Below are 19,840 nucleotides of genomic sequence, written 5' to 3'. Positions count from 1 at the left end.
CCCCTCAATCTCACCTTTCCACGAAAGTGCTGATGGTCCCTCCTGCATATACAGATGCTTGCCTTCAGAGCTCTGCAAACAACTCTCTCCTTTTGATTTCTGATTTTTGTGTCATGGTCTGGCTTGCACATAAACTCCCACCTGCCACAAATGTCTCCCAAACCTAGGTTGGAGGCTTGCTTTTACTTATCAGTTTTCCTTTCAAAGGTGTGTTTTCCCTCCTGGGGATAGGCGGGTACATGCAAAGAACATCACCAAAGCAGCTTTACAGTCAGAAACGGGGGCTCGAGGGAAAGAATGGGTGGGGTTCTGGGCCTATTTTCTTCTCATAGATTAGAAAGCCTCTGAGTCAACAGCTGGTTCTACCCCCACCCCTCCACACCCCAAACATTAGAGCTGCCTGCTCCCTGTTCTCAGCCCCTCCCCTCACCACGAAAGGATGAGTGGATTCCACAGTCAGTATCTGGCTGACAGCTTTATGGATGGGGTGGAGGGAGGGACCCAAAGTCACTGGGCTCCTCTGGAGTCCTAGATTCAAGAGAGCTAGGAGCTCTAAAAGCCAGCGTGGCAGGAAAATTAATAGGCCTGGTTCCTGAGACTATAAGGCACGAGAGAGCCTATGAGGGAAGAGGGAAGTACTTTCAATGGAGAAGTTGCTGGCCAGGTTTGGTGCCTCTGAGTTAGTTGATGCACGACAACGTCCCTAGCACAGGCATCACTGGTGTCCTTGAGTTACACCTCACCTCTCAGGGTCTCAGTGCCGCAGTGGGTAAAAATGAAGGTAATTTTGGTTGCTACCTACCTTTTCCTTGAAGGCTTATTGGCAGGATGAAAATAGCCCATGCTTCCCAAGCTCCAGACCCTGACACCTGAACAGAACCCTACAGACAAGTGTTTCTCATTAAATCATCCATGGAAGCTTATTTAACACTAGAGATCTGGTGCATGAAATTCGTGCACAGGGGTGGAGGGTCCCTCAGCCCAGCCTGCACCCTCTCCAATCTAGGACCCCTCGGACATCCCTCTCGCAATCTGGGACTGCTAGCTCCTAACCGCTCGCCTGCCTGATCACCCCTAACTGCCTCTGCATGCCTGCCTGCCTGATCACCCCTAACTGCTCTCCCCTGCCGGCCTGATCACTCCTAACCACCTCTGCCTCAGCCCCCGCCACCGTGGCTTTGTCCAGAAGACGTCTGATCTAATTAGCACATTACCCTTTTATTAGTATAGACGGAGATTCCCAGACCCCATGCCGGGCAATGCAGATTCCCAAGAGTCCAGTAATCCACATTTTTATTGATAAGATAAACTTCACTCCAGGATATGTTTTACTGCTTTTAGAGAGAGGGGTAGGGAGAGAGAGAGAGAGAGAGAGAGAGAGAGAGAGAGAGAGAGAGAGAGAGAGAAAGAGAGAGAGAGAGAAACTGATATATGAGAGAAACATTGATCAGTTGCCTCCTGTATGTGCCCATACAGGGGATGGACCCTAGGTATGTGCCCTGGCTAGGAATCAAACTGGCAACTTTTTGGTATACAGGAGGATGCTCCAACCAACTGAGCCACACTGGCAAGGCAGTAATCCACATTTTTAATGGGCACCTATAGGTGGGCCTCCTTATCGCCTGAGCTTTTATGTTCTAGCATTTTGGATTTACGTTTCTTAAGAACCATATAATTGGTTAAGCTTTTAGAACCCAGGATAGCCATGTGAGCTCCAGGATTACCCACCAGGTGACCATGTGAAAATCTGTACATGTGGACAAACAATTGTTCTTAGTCAACTTGGGACCCTTTAGGCTTTTCTCTTCATAGCGATTGGAGACTTCTCACTGGAGAAGAGGAGACCAGGCCAGGGAAATGGAGAAACAAAAGGCTGAGATGTTCTATCCATCCTCCCAGAAGGGTAATAAGAATAAGAGCAGATTATTAAGCATGAATAGGCCAGACACTGAGGTTCTAGTATTATTCCCACTTTCCAGATGGAAAAAAACTGAGGCCCAGGGAAGTTTAGTCACTTGCCCAAGATCACAAAGCCAGTAAGAGTCAGGGCTAGGATTTGAGACTAAGCCTTCCGGCACCTAAGGCTGTGCCCAAGCATCACGCACACTGCCCTCCTAGGATGTTCAACTGCCTGTAGCGCAGCGGTTCTCAACCTGTGGGTCGCGACCCCCTTGGGGGATGAACGACCCTTTCACGGGGGTCGCCTAAGACCATCGGAAAACACATATATAATTACATATTGTTCTTGTGATTAATCACTGTGCTTTAATGATGTTCAGTTTGTAACCATGACACTGGGGGCCACCACCACCTGAGGAGCCGTACTAAAGGGCCGCGGCACTGGGAAGGCGGAGAACCGCGGCCGTAGTGACTGTTAACTCAGTTCCTTCATCAGGTAGATTTGGGCTCTGAGTTCTGATTCATGCGAGGCTTACCTGTAAGACCTGATAGTGCCAAACTGTGCTCGCTTTATCTGTATGCTTCTCATCTGGAAGTTTCCTAGAGAACGTTCCCGAACCCTCCACCCCACTTGTTTCTCTGCATTCAAAGAGAAACCAAGTGCAGAGTGTCCACCAACACTTTTCTTTAAGTTCTAAAACCACCACGATCTCCGGTTTCACTGAGAGTCTACTGTTATCCTAATACAGCTGACACGACACATCTCTGGTTTCTTCCTGAGGCAGCTCCTAACCTACCTGGTGCTTGCAAACTAACCCCCACAACATTATTTTTAATTGAAATTTTTTTTAATCGAGGTAGTTGTAGCTTCACATACAGTTGTAAGAAATAACACAGAGAGATCCCCCATTACCTTTTACTCGGTTTTCTCCCAATGGTATCATCTTATGAAACCGTAGTACAATATATCGACTATACTATTGACCCTGATACGATCCACAGATCTCATTCAGATTTCCCTAGCTTCACTTGAACGCGAGCGTGCATGTGTTTAGTTTCATTTTGTCACATATGTAGGTTCCTCTGCCTCCAAAGTTAAGTTACAGAACAGTTCCATCACCATAGGATCCCTCCTGGCGCCCTTTTATAACTACATCCATGTCTTTCCTGTATCCCACCTCTTTTTTTTTAAATACACTTTTATTGATTTTTTACAGAGAGGAAGGGAGAGGGATAGAGAGTTAGAAACATCCATGAGAGAGAAACATCAATCAGCTGCCTCCTGCACATCTCCCACCGGGGATGTGCCCGCAACCCAGGTACATGCCCTTGACTGGAATCGAACCTGGGACCCTTCAGTCCGCAGGCCGACGCTCTATCCACTGAGCCAAACCGGTCAGGGCCTATCTCCTCTTTAACCCCTGACAACCGCGAATCTGTTCTCCACCCCTAAAATTAACATCTCAAAGTGTTATATAAATGGAATCACACAGTATGAAGTCTTTTGGAACTTATTTTTTCTTTCTTCTTCACTCAGCATACTCCGCTTGAGATACATACAAGTTGTTGCATGGACCCATAGTTCATTCCTTTTTATTGAGGAGTAGTATGCCATGTTATGCATGGACCATAGTTTATTTGACCATTCATATGATGAAGGACATTTGGGCTGTTTGGGGTTATTATGAATATGTTTCTATGCACACTCACAGACAGCTTTCATTTCTCTGGGATAAATGCCCAAGAGTGCAATTCCTGGGTCAGAAGGGCAAGAATTTAGTCTCTCACCATTAAGTATTTTGGTAGATGCTCTTTATCAAGATTAGGTACTTTCCCTCCATTTCTAACTTGCTGAGAAGTTATTATTTTTCTATTACCTATGGATTATAGCATGCACACACATACCCGACCACCACCTAATCGTAATGCTTTCACACAACATAATGGGGAGTCTTTTTCTGACGTGGTCAAATCTACAGGTATGATCATCCAATTGACCCTTTCGTTTTCCCAAGGGAAAAATTACTTTTCATAGCCACAGGCTAGGCTCAGGAGATGCCCATCCCTGCAGTCATTAATGGACCGTGTCTCCTTCGCCCTTCCAGCAAGCATCCGTAGGTAGGGCATCTCTAAGTCCACTCATAGCAAAACCACGTCGTAGTGATTTGCACATATTGTATGCTCAGTAAGTAGCAATACCTAACATTTGTATGGTCTTATATAACTCATTGGCCCTCACAGTGACTCTGGGAAATAGGTACTTTCAGCCCTGCTTCCAGAAGCTTCCAGGGGAAGTTAAGGGACTTGCTGAGGCCATTTGACTTGTAGGGAAAGAGCCAGGGTTGTCTCAGCCCAAGTCCCATGTTGATTCCACTCCTGCAGAGCTGGTGGTAAAGAGTGGAAACCTGGACACGCTGATCTCTAAAGGCCTCTTCCAAGCCGAAGGCCCTGAGAAGCTACGACAAAAGTAGGATGGCAGTGTCCTTGTTCACGCTTTACCTGCCCTGCCTGGTGCCCAGGTAAAGAGTCCTCCCACTGCTGCGGTGGCTGCGCCCTCTACCAGGAGTCCTTTGGCTTTACCTAGTGGGCTGACTCCCCTCCGATGCCACACACTTTCATTTCTGACCTATTTTTTTCCCCCCAATCTAGCACAGCTTGCATTTGATTGATGCAAACACTGCCAAGTGTTTCTTTTGTTTTCCCTGTTTTAGCAACACTGTCCTTGGGGATCTCTGCTTTTCACCATTCCCAAGTTGCTCTTTGTTTTCTGACCCTTTGAATTCTTCCCTTGGAGCCCCCCTCTCCCCCGTCCCAGCATTCCAGGACTGCTCAAACAAGGGCTGCTGCACCTCTCTCACCATCTCCACACAATCCTGGGCAGAGGCTCTTAGTAAAGGTGTTCAATAAGGATGCATTCATCATGGCCTGTGCTCAGAGCTTTAGGAGGAAAAGGGAAAGCATTCAGAAGGTGTTGATATCATCAACGACTTTATAGTCTTATGCACCCTTTGTTGGCCAGTACTGCTGTCAAAGTGGCAGGTAGAAGAGCTAAGGTGAAAAGCCAGTCTAGCCGAAACCGGTTTGGCTCAGTGGTTAGAGCGTCGGCCTGCAGACTGAAAGGTCCCAGGTTCGATTCCGGTCAAGGGCATGTACCTGGGTTGTGGGCACATCCCCAGTAGGAGGTGTGCAGGAGGCAGCTGATCGATGTTTCTCTCTCATCGATGTTTCTAACTCTCTATCTCTCTCCCTTCCTCTCTGTAAAAAATCAATAAAATATATTTTAAAAAAAAGAAAAGCCAGTCTAAAAATCTTATAGGCAGAAGGCTTATGTTGATAGTACTTTAAGAAATATTGGAATCTGCTCAATAGAGTTGTAATGCCAAAGCCTGAAGTCAGCTCAGTTTTTTGGTGCCTGTCACATGCCAGTGTTCATGAGGGAAGACATAAACCCGGTGCTATGGAGCATCCATACAAGTTATCCCATCCGTGGCCCCTCTCACTCTTGATCTCAATGCAGTATACATAGAGAGGGATGGGAGTAGTAGGGAGAAGGCAGACGGGGTTATTTTTGTTGGAGTCTTCATTAACACCCCTTTCTTGGGTTGGCAGTGGGACTTTAACGGGACCAGCTGGGCCATTTGGAATGTAATAATGAGTATATGCCCAGAAATAATTCAGAAGAAATCCATTGCCTGACATGATCTTTTCCTTGTTGGCTCTGGCCAAGGACACATGTCATGCCCTTCGGCAGGAATTCTGAGCCAGGATGGGTGAGGGGGGAATCTCAGAAGCCAAAATTCCATCCTGTTCTCTTTCTGGACTTTAAAGAATGCCTCCCGTGTCCTTATCACCTCTCCCGCCATTTCTCTGTGACCCCAGCAACATCCCTCCTGTTCCATGGCCTCTCCCACCATCCCTCCATGACACCGGAGCAACCATCATGCCACCAGTTTATGTGGGAAGAAGTTAGTTCACAGGCATGTGGGTAGCAGAAAGAGCACTTCTGTGGTTTCTCTGTGGCAGCCCTGTGTGTGCAGAGTAAAGTGTTGGAAACCACCTACATATCCATCAGCAGGAAACTGCCTAAATAAATAACAGGATGTTGGTATAATGGAACATGACACAGACATTAAAATCATGCCATAGAAAAATACATAATGACACTGAAAAAACGTTTCCCATGGGAATTCTTGGTGGAAAAAAATAAAGGTTGTAAAAGTTTGTGCAGTAGAATGGAATCTTGTGGAAAATGTGTGTGTGTGTGTGTGTCTAGAATTTTAACAGTGGGCATCAGAATGCTTCTTAGGGAAGAAATTACCTTATTTTTAGAATACCCTCATCAACTGCTTCATGAGGAAGTGAAGATTTGAGATGCAAAGATGGCCAAATTGCTCTGCATAGGAAATGACAGGAATCTGAGAGTAGGAGAACCGAGGATGTGGAGAGGGGCTGGAGGGGGGAACGTCTGAGAAGCTCGGTAGGGAGTTGGAACCTGCCACACAAGGTGAGAAGGCAATAAGAAATTCCTGGTAGCCTGATGGTCAAATGAGTTTTAGGAAAAAGAATTTTGAATATTCCATTTCTGAGATGGAAACTCCTTCTGTGTCCTGTAATCTTCCGTAAAAGCTATTGTGACTATAGCCCAATGTGGCACCAAGGGATGTGAAAGGGAAGAGGCAATGAGGGGAAGCAGAACTGGCCCTTGGTTGACCCCCAGGTGGACGGCAGCATCCTGTGGGGGCTGAGGAAGAAAAGGAGATGGAGTTCTCAGCAGCAGCCCCAGCACATGTGAGGCAAACCCCGGCTTCTTTATAAATACTAGAGGCCCAGCACACGAAATCGTGCACAGGTAGGGTCCCTAGGCCTCGCCTGTGATCAGGGCCATCTTCTGCCCGCTCGCCAGTCCCCAGTCCCGCTCTACCGCCTACACCCACCCCAGTTCCCCGTTGGCTGGGCGATCGATCTGAGCCTGCAGGCTGGGGGGAGGGACCGAGAGGTGGTCACAGCTCCTCATAGCGACTGGTCAATCGGTCATTCCGCCATTACAGTTGCTGGCCTTTTATTATATAGGATAATGTTATTTTAACTTGATAAGGACAATTCCTTTTTTATTATTTTTATTTTTTCATTGATTTCAGAGAGGAAGGGAGAAGTAGAAAGAGATAGAAACATCAATGATGAGAGAGAATCATTGATCAGCTGCCTCCTGCACTCCCCACACTAGGGATCAAGCCTGCAACACAGGCATGTGCCCTGACTGGGAATCGAACTGTGACCTCCTGGTTCATAGGTGAATGCTCAACCACTGATGGACACCGGCTGGGCAAACCCCTGCTTTTATAAATAAGCTGGAGAGAGGGCGACCTCCAAGTGGGCTGGCTGATGTTTGGGTGACATAGACATGTTACACACACACAGAGGGGGAGACTGGAGGGAAATAAACCCAAACAGGAAAGAGTGGGCATCTTGGGGTGGGCGGGTGACAAGTTGAGTTTTATTTTCTGATTTGAATGCCATTTATTTTCAATTATCTTCTGCGGTGACGACGTTTGCCTTTTGTAATTAGAAAGCTATTTTTATGTATCACCCCTGCCCATAGTGTCTTCGAAGACAGCAGGGAGGAGAGGTGCGGGAGAGGCTTCTGCTTTCCAGGGCAGAAAGCACTGCCTGCTCATGGGGCACCGCCTGGGGGAACCCAGGCCTGAGCAGTTTGCTGGGCAGTCTGGTGGAAGAGCGCCTGGAGGCGGACTAAAAGGAGGGCCCAAGGCGCACACTTGCTAGTGCTTTCACGTGCACATTTCCTGGTTCGACATTAAGAAGGGGCTCCAGTCTATGTTCTCTATATTCCACAAATGAGTGAGATCATGTGGTATTTATCTTTCTCTGACTGGCTTACTTCACTTAGCATAATACAACATAGACTGATGAACAGAGACAGAGAAACAGCGATCAGACTACCAGTCCCCAGAGGGAAAGTAGGGGAGAGTGGGGGTAAGGGGAAGAGATCAACCAAAGGACTTGTATGCATGCATATAAGCCAAACCAATGGACACGGACAACAGGGGGATGAGAGGATGAGTGGGGGGGGTAGGGGGGAGGCTGGGAGTTAATGGGGGGAATGAGGACACATTTGTAATACCTTAACCAATAAAGAAATTTAAAAAAAAAGAAGGGGCTCCAGAAGCTGGCACAAGCATGAGGCGTACGGAGCAGGCAGAGCAGACACAAGGCTGCCAGCCTTGCAGCCTCTCCTCCTGTCTCCCTCTCTCCCAGGCCTTGACTTCCTCCATCTCCCCTCCCCACCAGGAAGCTTCTTGCTTGTGAAGCGCCCCAAGAACTGACTGATGAGAGCCTGGATCTTCTCTTCCTGGCAACTCCTCACTCTCTGCTCTCAGTCTCTGAACTGGTCTGACTTGTGGGAGAGCCCGAGGTTCTTGCGTTGCTAGTTCAGTTCAAAGAAAGGGTCAGAGAACCCTGGGGCAGAGTACGGAAGTGGCAGAGAGCAGATGCTGTCTAACTGAGGCATATTCGCTGGCACAGTCTCAGGCCAGAGACCCAGCAGTTTCTAAGGGTTTCCTGGACCGGCCTATATGCTGAGAAGCTGGAAGTAGGCACAGCCTCCCTGGCCCAGGAGCCCTTGGTTCTTCTGGAGCTCAGCTGTCCTGCAGAGGAAGCCTGGTGGATCACTTGTTCATTCAGCACCCTCTACCCATCCATCTTCTACCCATCCCCATGCCCCCCACTCTCGTTAGGCCCACGAATGCACTAGATAGGAAATACCACACTGAAAGCTGTTGGTTCACACCTTGCTCACCTTCCCCTATCCTGCAGCCACTCAGGGAGGTAAAACTTCCCTGACCCACTCACTTGCTTCCCATAGTCCCCCACAGCTTCCTTTGCTAGGTTCTTTTTTCCACCCCTCTCACAAACTTTCCTGCTTTAGTACCTACTGGGGTAGGAGTTACATTTATGTATAACCATCATGTATTAAGCATCTGTTATAGGCTGGGCACTGTGCTAGGTATGTGTGCCTGCATCATTTAATTTTATTCACCATCACAATCCTGTGTGGTACATATTATTACTTCCATGCTGTAATGGAAAACAGACCTGTGTACAGTGGGGACCTGTGCAAGGTTAACGGAGGAGTTGGTGGGAAGTCAGGATTCAAACCCAGATCCTCTTATGCTAAGTGAAGTTCTTTTCCATTGGGCCATGTGCCCTGCAGGTTTCCTGAGATCTAGTTCTGCTGCCTGCCAGTTCCTCTGGATCTTCTCTCCTCCTTCCCGCCCTCACTGGCACACACAGGGATACAGTCCTGCCCTTATATCGAGGTCTGGGAAGAGTCCTCACAAGTTCCCAAGGCCCAGGGGCCTCCACAACCTGGGGGTGCAGGTCCATTCGAGAAAGGAGCTCAGTTTGGACTCAGCCTGAGCAATAGGCCCAGAATCACATCCCCAAATGCTCACTCCTCAGGGATCTCCGGCCTTGGGCCAAGGGCGGCAACTCTGAGACGCTATCCCTGAGCCAAACTGTTCACAGAAACTCTTGGTCCTGCCGGTCCATTTCTTAAAAGCTTTTTTTTTTCTTGCCATTAGGATGTCTTGGTCTAATGTAGCCAGTACTGCCAGGTTTCTGATGGTGAATGACTGCCTGCCCACAATCAAAGTCTGAATTTTGGAACAATCTGGGAATGTATAACAGTAATAGGTAACATCTGGTGCCATCAGTTTAGATTCTGGGACCCAGATAATATTGTACATAGGTTCCCAACCCCTACCCTGGTACCTCCCAGAGATGTACCCGGGAGGCTGCGGCCTTATTTTGGTCTATCCCCCAATTTGCAAGGGCGGCCTTAGAAATCTTAGTTGAGATCTTTTAATGATTATTCATCAGCAGATACCAGTAAACTGGAATAAAGGAGAGCTTGCTTCCGGTTTCCTTACCAAATCTGGCTGTTACCAGAGAGGAAGGGCCAAGGGGGTAGGGGGTTGAGGGCCTTCAAAATACTAGACGTTTAACTCTTCTAAAAGGAGACCTGGAGGGTATCTGACCTGCACTGTTTAAGTAAGGGGAACCTGAAGGCAGAGCTGTGTGACTTGTCCAAAGTCACAGAGCAAGTTAGCAGCAGGAACTGGCCAGACCCCTGGTTCCCACTGCCCATGCCACGTTTTGAGGAGAAAGGATTTAAATTTGGCCTCTGAAGAGCCGGAAAAGACTACAAATGAGTGAGTTTCCCTCCGATGCTCTCAGGCTGCTGTGCCTGAGCCATCACTGGGCTCAGGGGCTTACAAGAACCTTGGCCATTGAGCACCCACACCGTCCCTTCATTAATAGCAGAGGTACATCGCTCATGATCAGGACAAGTTATATCACAAGCTCTGACCCAACTCTCTTCTCTGACTCACCAGCAGATTCAAACTGTCACTAACATGCTACTGAGTCCAGAAGGGCACCCCCCTCCAAGGGGGTGGGGAGTACCATGCTGCCAGGATCTAGCCCTGTGTGTGGGCTGGGGTGGTGGCCACTGGAGAAAGGGGAATGTGTCCTACTATGGGCTATTAAGAGAAAATTTGGGATCATTTTGCTTGACATCTTTGGCATTACTATCAGACAAGCATAGGCAAGGCATAGGTAATATCCAGAAAGGCATTAAAAATTATGTTTATAAGGTAGGCTTTCTTCAGGAAAATAAAAAGAAAGCAAAACTATGATTTCTCTACACAGATGATTCTGTCATCGTTTTTCTTAAAACATAAAAGCAATTCTGCATATAGTTAGGAAAGTCAACCACTAGAGAAAAATTTAAATACAAAGTTAAAAAAGACATGGAGAAACCTTAAATGTATGTTAACTAAATGAAAGAAGCAAATCTGAAAAGGCTGCACACTGTATGATTCCAACTACATGACATTCTGGAAAAGGCAAAACCAGGGAGAACAGTAAAAAGAAAAGTCAGTGTTTGCCAGGGGTTAGGAGCGGGAGATACAGGACGAAGAGACGGAGCACAGAGAGTTTTAGGGCAGTGAAAACACTCTATAATACCACAGTGATGGACACATGTCATATACTAGTATTGTCTATGCCCAGAGAACGTACAACACACAAGCAAACCCGAACGTTTAACCTTGGACTTGAGTGATTACGACTTGGCAACGTAGGGTCATCAATTGTAACAAATGTACCACTCTGGTGGGGAATGTTGATAATGGGGGAGGCTATGCCTGTGTGGGGGCAGGGAGAAAATATCTGTGCCTTCTCCTCAATTTTGTTGTGAATCTTAAAATACTCTAAAAACAATAAAATCTGAATAATAAAAAAGTTAGTGTCTGTCTGCAACTCTTCTGCCCCATCCCTTTTTCAAGTTCAGTTAACAGCTTCACTTGTATGATTTCAGATTTTTTTTTTTCTTCTTGCTGCAAAATCTCTATTGTTCCCATTTGGTCCAAGGCATGGGGGAAGGCTCTAGGGTGGTTAAAAGGCTGCTTAGAGGTTGCAGGGAGAAGCTCAGGCAGAAGCCAGACACCAGGGGGATGCAGAGGGGCCACTCAAAGGCCTCTGGGCTCCAAAGGCTCCTAGTCTTGCTTGAGGGTGAGCCTTTCCAAGAGATACTGGCCCAGCCCAGGTGAGCCAGCCTGCCGAGTTGAGTCAGGTGTTGCCCATCTTAGTGATAGGTTTCACCTCCTCACCCAGGAAGTGGTTCTCCAGGAAGTCAGGAGATGAGGGTCTGTGAGGATAGAACCCAGGGCATCTAGATCCAAAAGGGCCTGGGTCAGGTTCTTCTCCAGGACCACAGCAGCTTTCCTGGGTTTTGCCCCCACTCAAGCCTTGGGAAGGCTTCAGCTCGTCCTAAAAGAGAATGTGGACACAGAGCTGGTTTTGCATCCTTAAGAGACTCTTGGTGCCCTCGGGCTTCTCTGCCTTCTTGAGGATGAGGTGGTCCAGGCCCTCCAGAGCCACATCGCCACAGTGGAAACAGAAACCCCGAGAAAGGTAGGTGCAGGAGGCTCACAGAGGCAGGTTTACCAGATGGCTGACCTCAGCCTCCACCCCAGTGGAATAATTCTGACAGATTTGGGAGCTCATGGTTGGCAATAAGGAGTTAAATTAAAAAAAAAAAAAATAGTGTTGGCTGGTCTCAGAGGCTGAGGATGGCTGAGAAGGTTCTAAAGGTGGTGACTGGAAAAGAGGTTGGAGGGTGGTAGGAAGCTGGCAGAAGGAGTGTCCCTGTTCCATCCAAACACTGTTGAAGCAAGAGACAGATCCAGAGGACTGCCGAGGGGACTGCTCAGATAATCTTGAATGCAAACACTATACTATTATATATTCTTATGCTAGTTTATGTCATTTATTTATTTATTTATTTTTACACAAGTGAATCATATTACTAGTAAATGCTGTTCTGTATTTCTGCCTTTCCATGTAATAACTGATTTTGGAGACTGGTCTATATTGCACACACAGAACTACCCCTTTCTGTGTTAAGGGCCACAATGTTCATAAAGAATGGCAGACAGCCACAGGCAGTGCCTCATGTGGATGTGTCTGGAGCCTTGGAAGTTTGACTACTGCGTGTTCTACAAATGGACCCTGAGAGCTTGTTTGGAGGTTCTAGCAGGAGAGTGCGGCTACTTGTATATCCTTGACTGAACAGCGATCCTCCTCTAGTTGGGAAGGTCTTCCTCTTTGACCTAGTGTGTAGTGTCAGGAGGGATGTACATGGAGCAGTGAGGAAGGTGACACCCAGATCAGCCTAATCAACCCTGGTGATCAACGGGGTGACAGATGTCGCTGCCAGACTGCCTTCACATCTAGAGAGAAATTTTCTTTTAAGAGCCGGAAAGGACCCTTGAGAACCTGGAATCCAACCCTAAGTTTTTTATAAATCAGAAAACCATGGCCCAAAAGGTTAAATGTCAAGGCACCCAGCATATTAGATCCAGAACTTGTAGTTCAAGTCCCAGTTCATCAAGTTATACTTCCTCTATGTTAATTAGGAAATTGCTGATTGGTTTGTTGAAACATTTGGTTTTCATCCTATTTGCGTGGAGTAGGCATAGCCTGGCGGTGAAAGAAAACAGCTGGAAGGAGAGATCATCTTGGCCTTCCTGTCTGTGCTGCTGCCGAATCCCCTTGTCTTGGACGGGGCACTCCCATGTATTTGGCTACAGAAACTCTGACTTCATTATGTCCTAACGAGTTTTCATTTCCCTTGGATGTAAACCAAGGAGCTTCAGAATCCACTTTAGAAACTCTGCCCCAAGTCTACATTCAGAATGTTCTTTCCTTGAAAGCATTCTACAAGTTTCAATTCTCACATCCTTTTTTGAACGATGGTCTTAGAAGCTACATTCACAGTCTTAAAGATTTATTGGTCAAGGTGCTGCCCAACAAACAGCTTCAGGTTAACAGTGATTTGGCCAGTCAGGTTCTCCCGTCCAGATGGCAAGATATTGCCTGAGCATCTTAGCATAAGCCCTTCTTTCCTCTTCCTTTGACCAATTCTTACCCCAACAACTCATCTTCTGGCTACCAGGTTACCTCTTGTCTCTAGCTCTTGACCCCCTTTTTACCACTGAGTTCTTGCATTTGTAATTCATCTATCTTTTTGCTTGGTTCGTTGGTTCCACAACAATTTCTATTAAACACCCTTTGTCTGCCTCAAAGTCTGTATCTAATTGTGCCCACTTTAGTGGCATCCACCTAGTCATCTAGTGCCCCTTCAAGGGTGGGCGACTTATATAGTCACATAAGACTCATACACAGAAGGGCCCTGCATTTGACTTAATGCTCTGCTGTTCCCTTGTTAAAATTCTTAATAACTTTATCTTTGAAATTGTGTTTTCTAAGTGAAGTCTGATGGGACGATGGAGCATAAACATGAGCAAAAGAGATAGGCACATCATTCTTTGCAGCCTTATTTGCATATAGCAATCACGATGCCCAATGAGCACAGAATTCCAATGGATTCACAATGCATGACAGTTTAGAAGGATCCAACTCGAGCACACGGTAAGAGGTTTAGCTCTATATGCAAGCAGAGATGCTGACAGCCCCAAGAAATTAGGCTTTCCATTCAATCCAGAAATTGCTTCAAATGCAGAAAGAAAGCAATAGTGTTGTCATAGCCTTTTCTACTTATGTCACTTCCCTGTATTAGCCAACCACTCAGGCTGAAAATGATGACATAGGAAGAAAGAGCCAGGGTAAACTACAGTTCCTTTTCCTTTTTTTACTCAACAGAAAGCCAAGCATGATAGAAAGTGTGTACATAAAGTATGCATATAAAGAAGTGAAATAAAAACAGCTGACTTTGTTTTATCAGCATTTCCACTGTTTTAATAAGAATAATATGCATATATAAGCTACAAAATGTGAAATGTGTAATTTATATGATTCCATATACAAATTACGTGCTCTTGTATATCCATTTAAAAGTGGCATTGCACAGTATAAAATGAACATTAAACTGCATGCCAATAATTTAAATTTTTAATGTTCTTATATTGACATTAAATAGCAAATAAAAACACCACGTCAAGTCAAGGGAGAGAGACAGCATAAGAAAAAGAAAAAAGCTTTACCTTTTAAGAACTTTAATGACATTTCTCCCCTGCCTTTTGAACAAGGAGCCCCACAATTCCAGTCTGCACTGGGCCCCACAAATTATGTAACTGGCCCTGGTCCCATGGCTTTAAGTCATATCCATAAGCACTGATAAAACTGGTTTCCACCCAAGGCCTTTTCCCAGTGTGACTTTTCTAGACCCTGTTCTGGGCTTCAGTTGGGACCAATGGAGATTATTTTCCCCTTTGGTACAATAAACTAAAAAAAAATCTCTCCCAAACATAGCTCTATATCAGCGGTTCTCAACCTGTGGGTCGCGACCCCTTTGGGGGTTGAATGACCCTTTCACAGGGGTTGCCTAAGACCATCGGAAAACACATATATAATTACATATTGTTTTTGTGATTAATCACTGTGCTTTAATTATGTTCAATTTGTAACAATGAAATTGGGGGTCACCACAACATGAGGAACTGTATTAAAGGGTCGCAGCATTAGGAAGGTTGAGAACCACTGTGATGGGAAAAAGGAGGTAAAATGACATGGTAAGGGCTTACCCAAAGTCACAGTGTATGCCATGGACAGAGGCCTAAGCTGACTCCCATCTTGTCTTTAGATCCAATGCCGTGGCCTGTCTGCACCAATCACCACTGGTATTTCAATCTCAAACATCATTTGAAAATACCAACAAAGTCATTATGTGCTGCAGCCTTTTGATCACACCCCAGCTGAAGCCACCGCAGCCCCACAGGAACAGATGTAGAGCAAAAGGCTCTGCCCTTCAAGAAGTTCTGCACAGAACATTCCAAGGCCCCTGGGAGTCCTGTTTTGTTGAAGGTCAAGCGGAGTTGATCAACAGGCCAATACATGCTTCCTTTGCAGCCTTGGTAAAGACTGGATTCCTAAATTGCCCCAGGCAAGTGAGGAAGTCTTTTCTAACCATTGTCTCAAAGACATTAGAATTCTTAAGGAACAAGATGCTTCCCATCTCTTTCCTTGAATTTCTTAGAGAATAGAATAACCAAGTCCTGGCATCTTGTACCATTGGCCAGATCCCTACTAATCAGAAGAAACGCCAATCCAGAAGAAACTACAACTATGAGCACTTTGCAAATTGTTCTGCACACCCTTCATGTGGTCTCTTGAAGTCACCCAAATGGATTTTCTCCTAGCTGCCCCCTTATTATTGTCTTGGAGCCTTCCATGCAGAGTACAAGACTCCACTGAACCTAGTTTCCTCCAGAAGCCTCACAACAGCCTTTTGTTTAGGGCTGTGATACCCTTAGCAACACGGCCTATACCTGCAGGTACTTCTGGGTTAGTCCAAATTCCTTCTAACCCCCAAAGCTCTCCCTCTATGCCCCGCTGTGGAGAGGAGGATGGATCCTTGAGAGAACACCTTCAGACTGCTCCCGCCGGGAGCCTGCTGGGCTCCTCAGCTGCCACTGCAGCCCCGATGGAAAAGTCAGTCCCCCTTTTTGCCAGAACAAACTTGCAGTAGCTGTCTGCTTCCTTTTGGCAGGCACAAGAGGGAAAGGACATCTTACAGGCCACACTGCACTGCTCTGACTCTAAGAAGAATAACAGCGATAATCGTTCCTCCCCTTTCCATTAAATGATAACTGTAAATACACATTTAAAAAAATGTATGTCACCATTTAAAAGAATCTTCATGAACATGTTTTAATGAGATGTAAAGTGCTTCGGACATATGGTAAGTGGAAAGAAAAGCAGGATACCGGAGGTCCTTTGTTTATAAACAGTTTACATGTATGTATAGAAAAAAAATAGAGGAAGGAACTATATCACAATGGATTCCTTTAGGTGGTGGGGTTAAAGGGACTTTTCTATTTTCTTCCTTAAACTTTTTGGTATTTTCTAAAAGACAGTACATTTTGTAGGTAGGTATTACTTTTGTAAGCCAACAAGAAAGGACACGTTTCTGTTTGCCAGGATTTCTGCAATAGTAGTAACTGATGCTATGCAGTGTCCAAAGGCTTCTACCACCAGGCTTCTACTTCTCCAGGTGACTTCTGTGTGGACCCTTTCTCTCAGCTGAATTTTCTATACAGGATACCTATTTTGGCTTTGACAAGACTGCTCTTTTTATGTGAACCTTGTCAATATTTGAAAATAGCCCTGTCAGAACTGTGAATCAAGATACTGTATTTCTTTCTCCTGGTTATCAGGGCTAAGAGCTCCCAACAGAATTTTCCGAGTGTAAGGGCTCCAGAGTCTATCTGAGCCTGGACTCCAGGGAGAGAGAGTCTAGACTAGAGGATGCTGATTTTGTCCAGCAGGGTGTGATGACAAGAACATAGATTTGGAATTACGTGGCTATAGAACTGCAGAGGTTTTTTTCTCTGCAAAACGATGCTCATATTTCTTTATTGAGTTATTTTAAGGATTTAAAAAGACAATGTATGTAGAGGGCCTAGCATAGTGCACACAAATTATTAGTGGTAAGAGCTGGAGAAGGCAGCAGAGTGGACAGCTCTTCCACCTCCACCCCTACCCATAACACACTGAAGTTTTCCAAAGTGTATGTGGAATAAGGGTAGAAGGGGAGGAGCTGTCCAGATCTTAACCACGCCCTGACTGGGCTGGCCTGACCAAGGACAGACACATCTTTAGTCTCACCATGGAAATATAACCACCACTTCTGGGCTGGGCGATGGGCAGTGCTAGCCACAGGCCAGCAGCCAAAAGTATGGGGTGAGGGGCAACCCCAGAATGCCCATGGATAATACCAAATATGACTCCATTACCACTCTGAAATCACTGCATTAGGGATCCAGACTGCCTCTTCCTCCACCCACAGCCACTCTGCCCTTTAACTATTCACCAGGCAGTAAGAAGCATGCCAGAGACTTACAGGAAATACAGGGAATCATGCTGTACCTTATGAGGGATGGACATATTCCATCTTTGCTGTACTACTACATCTGCTGCTGTTTTTACTAGAACTGCTATCAGCACCACCATTTCTACAACTGCTGCTGCTATTACTATTAATTAAGTTTGTAAACTACGATTTTCAAAGTGCCTGAGTTTTGCCTGATGAAAGATAATAGTGGACATGGCATTATGGGAAGGCAGGCTGGCATTAGAAACCTCAAAAAGAACAGCCGATCTGCACTCAGGAACAGAGCAGGATTATCAATATATATTTTTTCATGCCCCAACTGCCTGGACTCCAGCAACATCCCCAGCCACACCTAGTCCCTCTCCCCGCCCTACTCAGCTCCAATGTCTGTAGCTAATTTAGGCAATTTCAAGGGTTAATGGACTTTTGTTTGGTCAGAGGAGCTGGGCCATGCCAAAATCCCACCAAACTGGTGAGGGAGAAGAGGAGAGAATGCGTCTAACATGTAAGGCCACTGCCTCTGTCAGCATCTCCCACCTTCTAAGAGGATGGCCCTGGAAAGACCCAGTCTCTTCCCTAATTTTTAGAGACTTTAAATTTTCCTGTGCCAAAGCTACATGGTCAGATAATGTTTGACTTGGCCCGCAATCCCCGAAGTGAACTGGGGAATGCATACCTCACCTTCTCATCCCAGTAGAAGGGCTTCCTTTCTCCGCACACCTAGCAGCCAGCTGGTGTGGGGACCAACACTACATGGAGTGAGGAGGCGGGAGGAAGGGAGGAGAGCGAGAATGTAGCCCAGCCCAGCCCAACCTGGAACTAGGCTCCCTTAGAGACCACCCTCTTCACCTGGCAACCGGGCCCCAGCAGGGCTCCCAGAGAAGAAAGTGGCATCTTGGAATCCATTTTGCTCAAGACGTTGAAGGCATCTTGGCAAACTTCCCTTTGCTGCTACTGCCTTTGCTACTGGGGCCAAGTGAACTTGGGGAAGGGCCTCAGCCATAGGGATGCGGTTATTTGGGGAGGAGGTGAGTGAGGGCCAACTCTGGCGCCAATGGTACCTGCGAGAGAGAGCGGGGTCGCTGGGCGTATCGTGGGCGCGGGTGGCCCACCCTGGCGCTGCTGCCCGAATCAGACCCACGTCTGCTGGGGAGTGATAGTAGCAGCAGCCGCTGCCAGGCCAGCTGGGATCCCTTCTGTCTCTGTCCAGTTATTTATAGGCGCGATTTACGATGGGTGCGGGGGAAGGGACGCGGGATGACAATGAGTTTTGGAAGGTATAATGCTAAAAGTCACACTTTTCCCAAAGCGCCCCCCTCCCAGGTTCTTCCTCCCAGAGCAGCACGGTCCCAGCGGGGGAGTGTGCATCGCGGGGCGCCGCAGTGGTCCGCTGCACCCCAGGCCCGGGCCGCGGAATGGGGGCCCGCGGCGGGCGGGAGGCCGGGAGGAGGGGCTGCGTGCGCGGCGCGGGCGGCGCGGCTCACCTGCCAGGCTGTTGTAGCAGTCGATCTCGATGGCTTCCACCGTCCTGCTCTGCTCCTCCGAGAGGCGGCCGGGGTTGGGGGCCCCGGCCGGAGAGGCCGCGCGCGAGTCCCGCTCCCGCTCCCCGGGGACGGGCAGCAGCCCCTTCAGCTCCAGCAGCGCCCGGTGGTACTTGCCGATGGCTTCGCGGAATTTCTTGTCCTTGTAGCACTGCGAGCCTTGGCTCTTGAACTCGTACGCGCGCCGGATGGACTCGGCGGGCTCGGCCGCCGCCCCAGCCTGGCCCCGCGCCGGAGCCCCTCCGCCGCCGCCCGGGACGCACAGCGGCGGCGGCGGCCGCTGCACCTCGCCGGCCCCCGGCGGGCTCGGGTTCCCTTTGGTCCCGGCCGCCGAGCCCTTCCTCTCCATTCGGACGCCGCCCGGCACCGCGAGCGCGCCGCGATCAGCCCGCCGCCGCCGCGCCCTCCCGGGTTTAAAAGCGGCGGGCGAGCTTGGCCGCGGCCTTGACACCCCGCGGCGGTCTGTCGTCCCGCACTCCCATTCTCCTCGCCAGCTGCGGGAAGCTGCGCTCTTCTCCTCCTCCTCCTCCTCCCACTCCTCCTCCTCCTCCTCGGATTGCCTTCCCCTCCCACCCTCCCTCTCCTCCCTCCCTCCCTCCCCCACTCGCGCGCCGCCCGCCCGGCTGCTGGCCCTCCTCCCCTCCCGCAACCTGCGGGGGGTGAGGACCTGGCCCTCGCGCCCTCTGGGGCTAGCGTTATGGGGGGCTGCGGGCCTGATTGGGGTGGCGGGGATCGTCGCTGACCCGGAAGAAGCTTGGCTCGCCCGAAAGAGGGGAGGATTAATGACAAAGACGGCCCCGCTCTTTCCCATTCAATCCAGTCCTCTGAGACGCGCCGGGTCTGAAAGGGACGAAAGGGGGAAGGAGTGTGTGTGTGCGTGCGTGTGCGTGTGTGTGTGCGTGTGCGTGTGTGTGTAGGTGTGCAGGGAGGGGGGACGCCAGCGACGAAACGCGTGCAGACTCACCCT

General features: G+C 48.1%; 1 protein-coding gene across 1 annotated transcript in view; it reads right to left on the bottom strand.

The window, feature by feature from the left end:
- Positions 1 to 19,405, bottom strand: part of TTC9 (tetratricopeptide repeat domain 9) — a 30,046-nt gene extending 10,641 nt beyond the window's left edge. The window contains exon 1 of the mRNA XM_036311513.1: positions 18,817 to 19,405. Within this exon, the coding sequence (XP_036167406.1) occupies positions 18,817 to 19,222 (406 nt within the window). The 5' untranslated portion in view covers positions 19,223 to 19,405. The remainder of the gene's footprint in view (positions 1 to 18,816) is intronic.
- Positions 19,406 to 19,840: the final 435 nt, after the last annotated feature.

Source organism: Myotis myotis, unplaced genomic scaffold (assembly GCF_014108235.1).
Source record: "Myotis myotis isolate mMyoMyo1 unplaced genomic scaffold, mMyoMyo1.p scaffold_m19_p_1, whole genome shotgun sequence".
Lineage (NCBI taxonomy): Eukaryota > Metazoa > Chordata > Mammalia > Chiroptera > Vespertilionidae > Myotis > Myotis myotis.
Note: the sequence above shows the minus strand (reverse complement) of the source record. Positions and strands in the feature narration are given on the sequence as shown.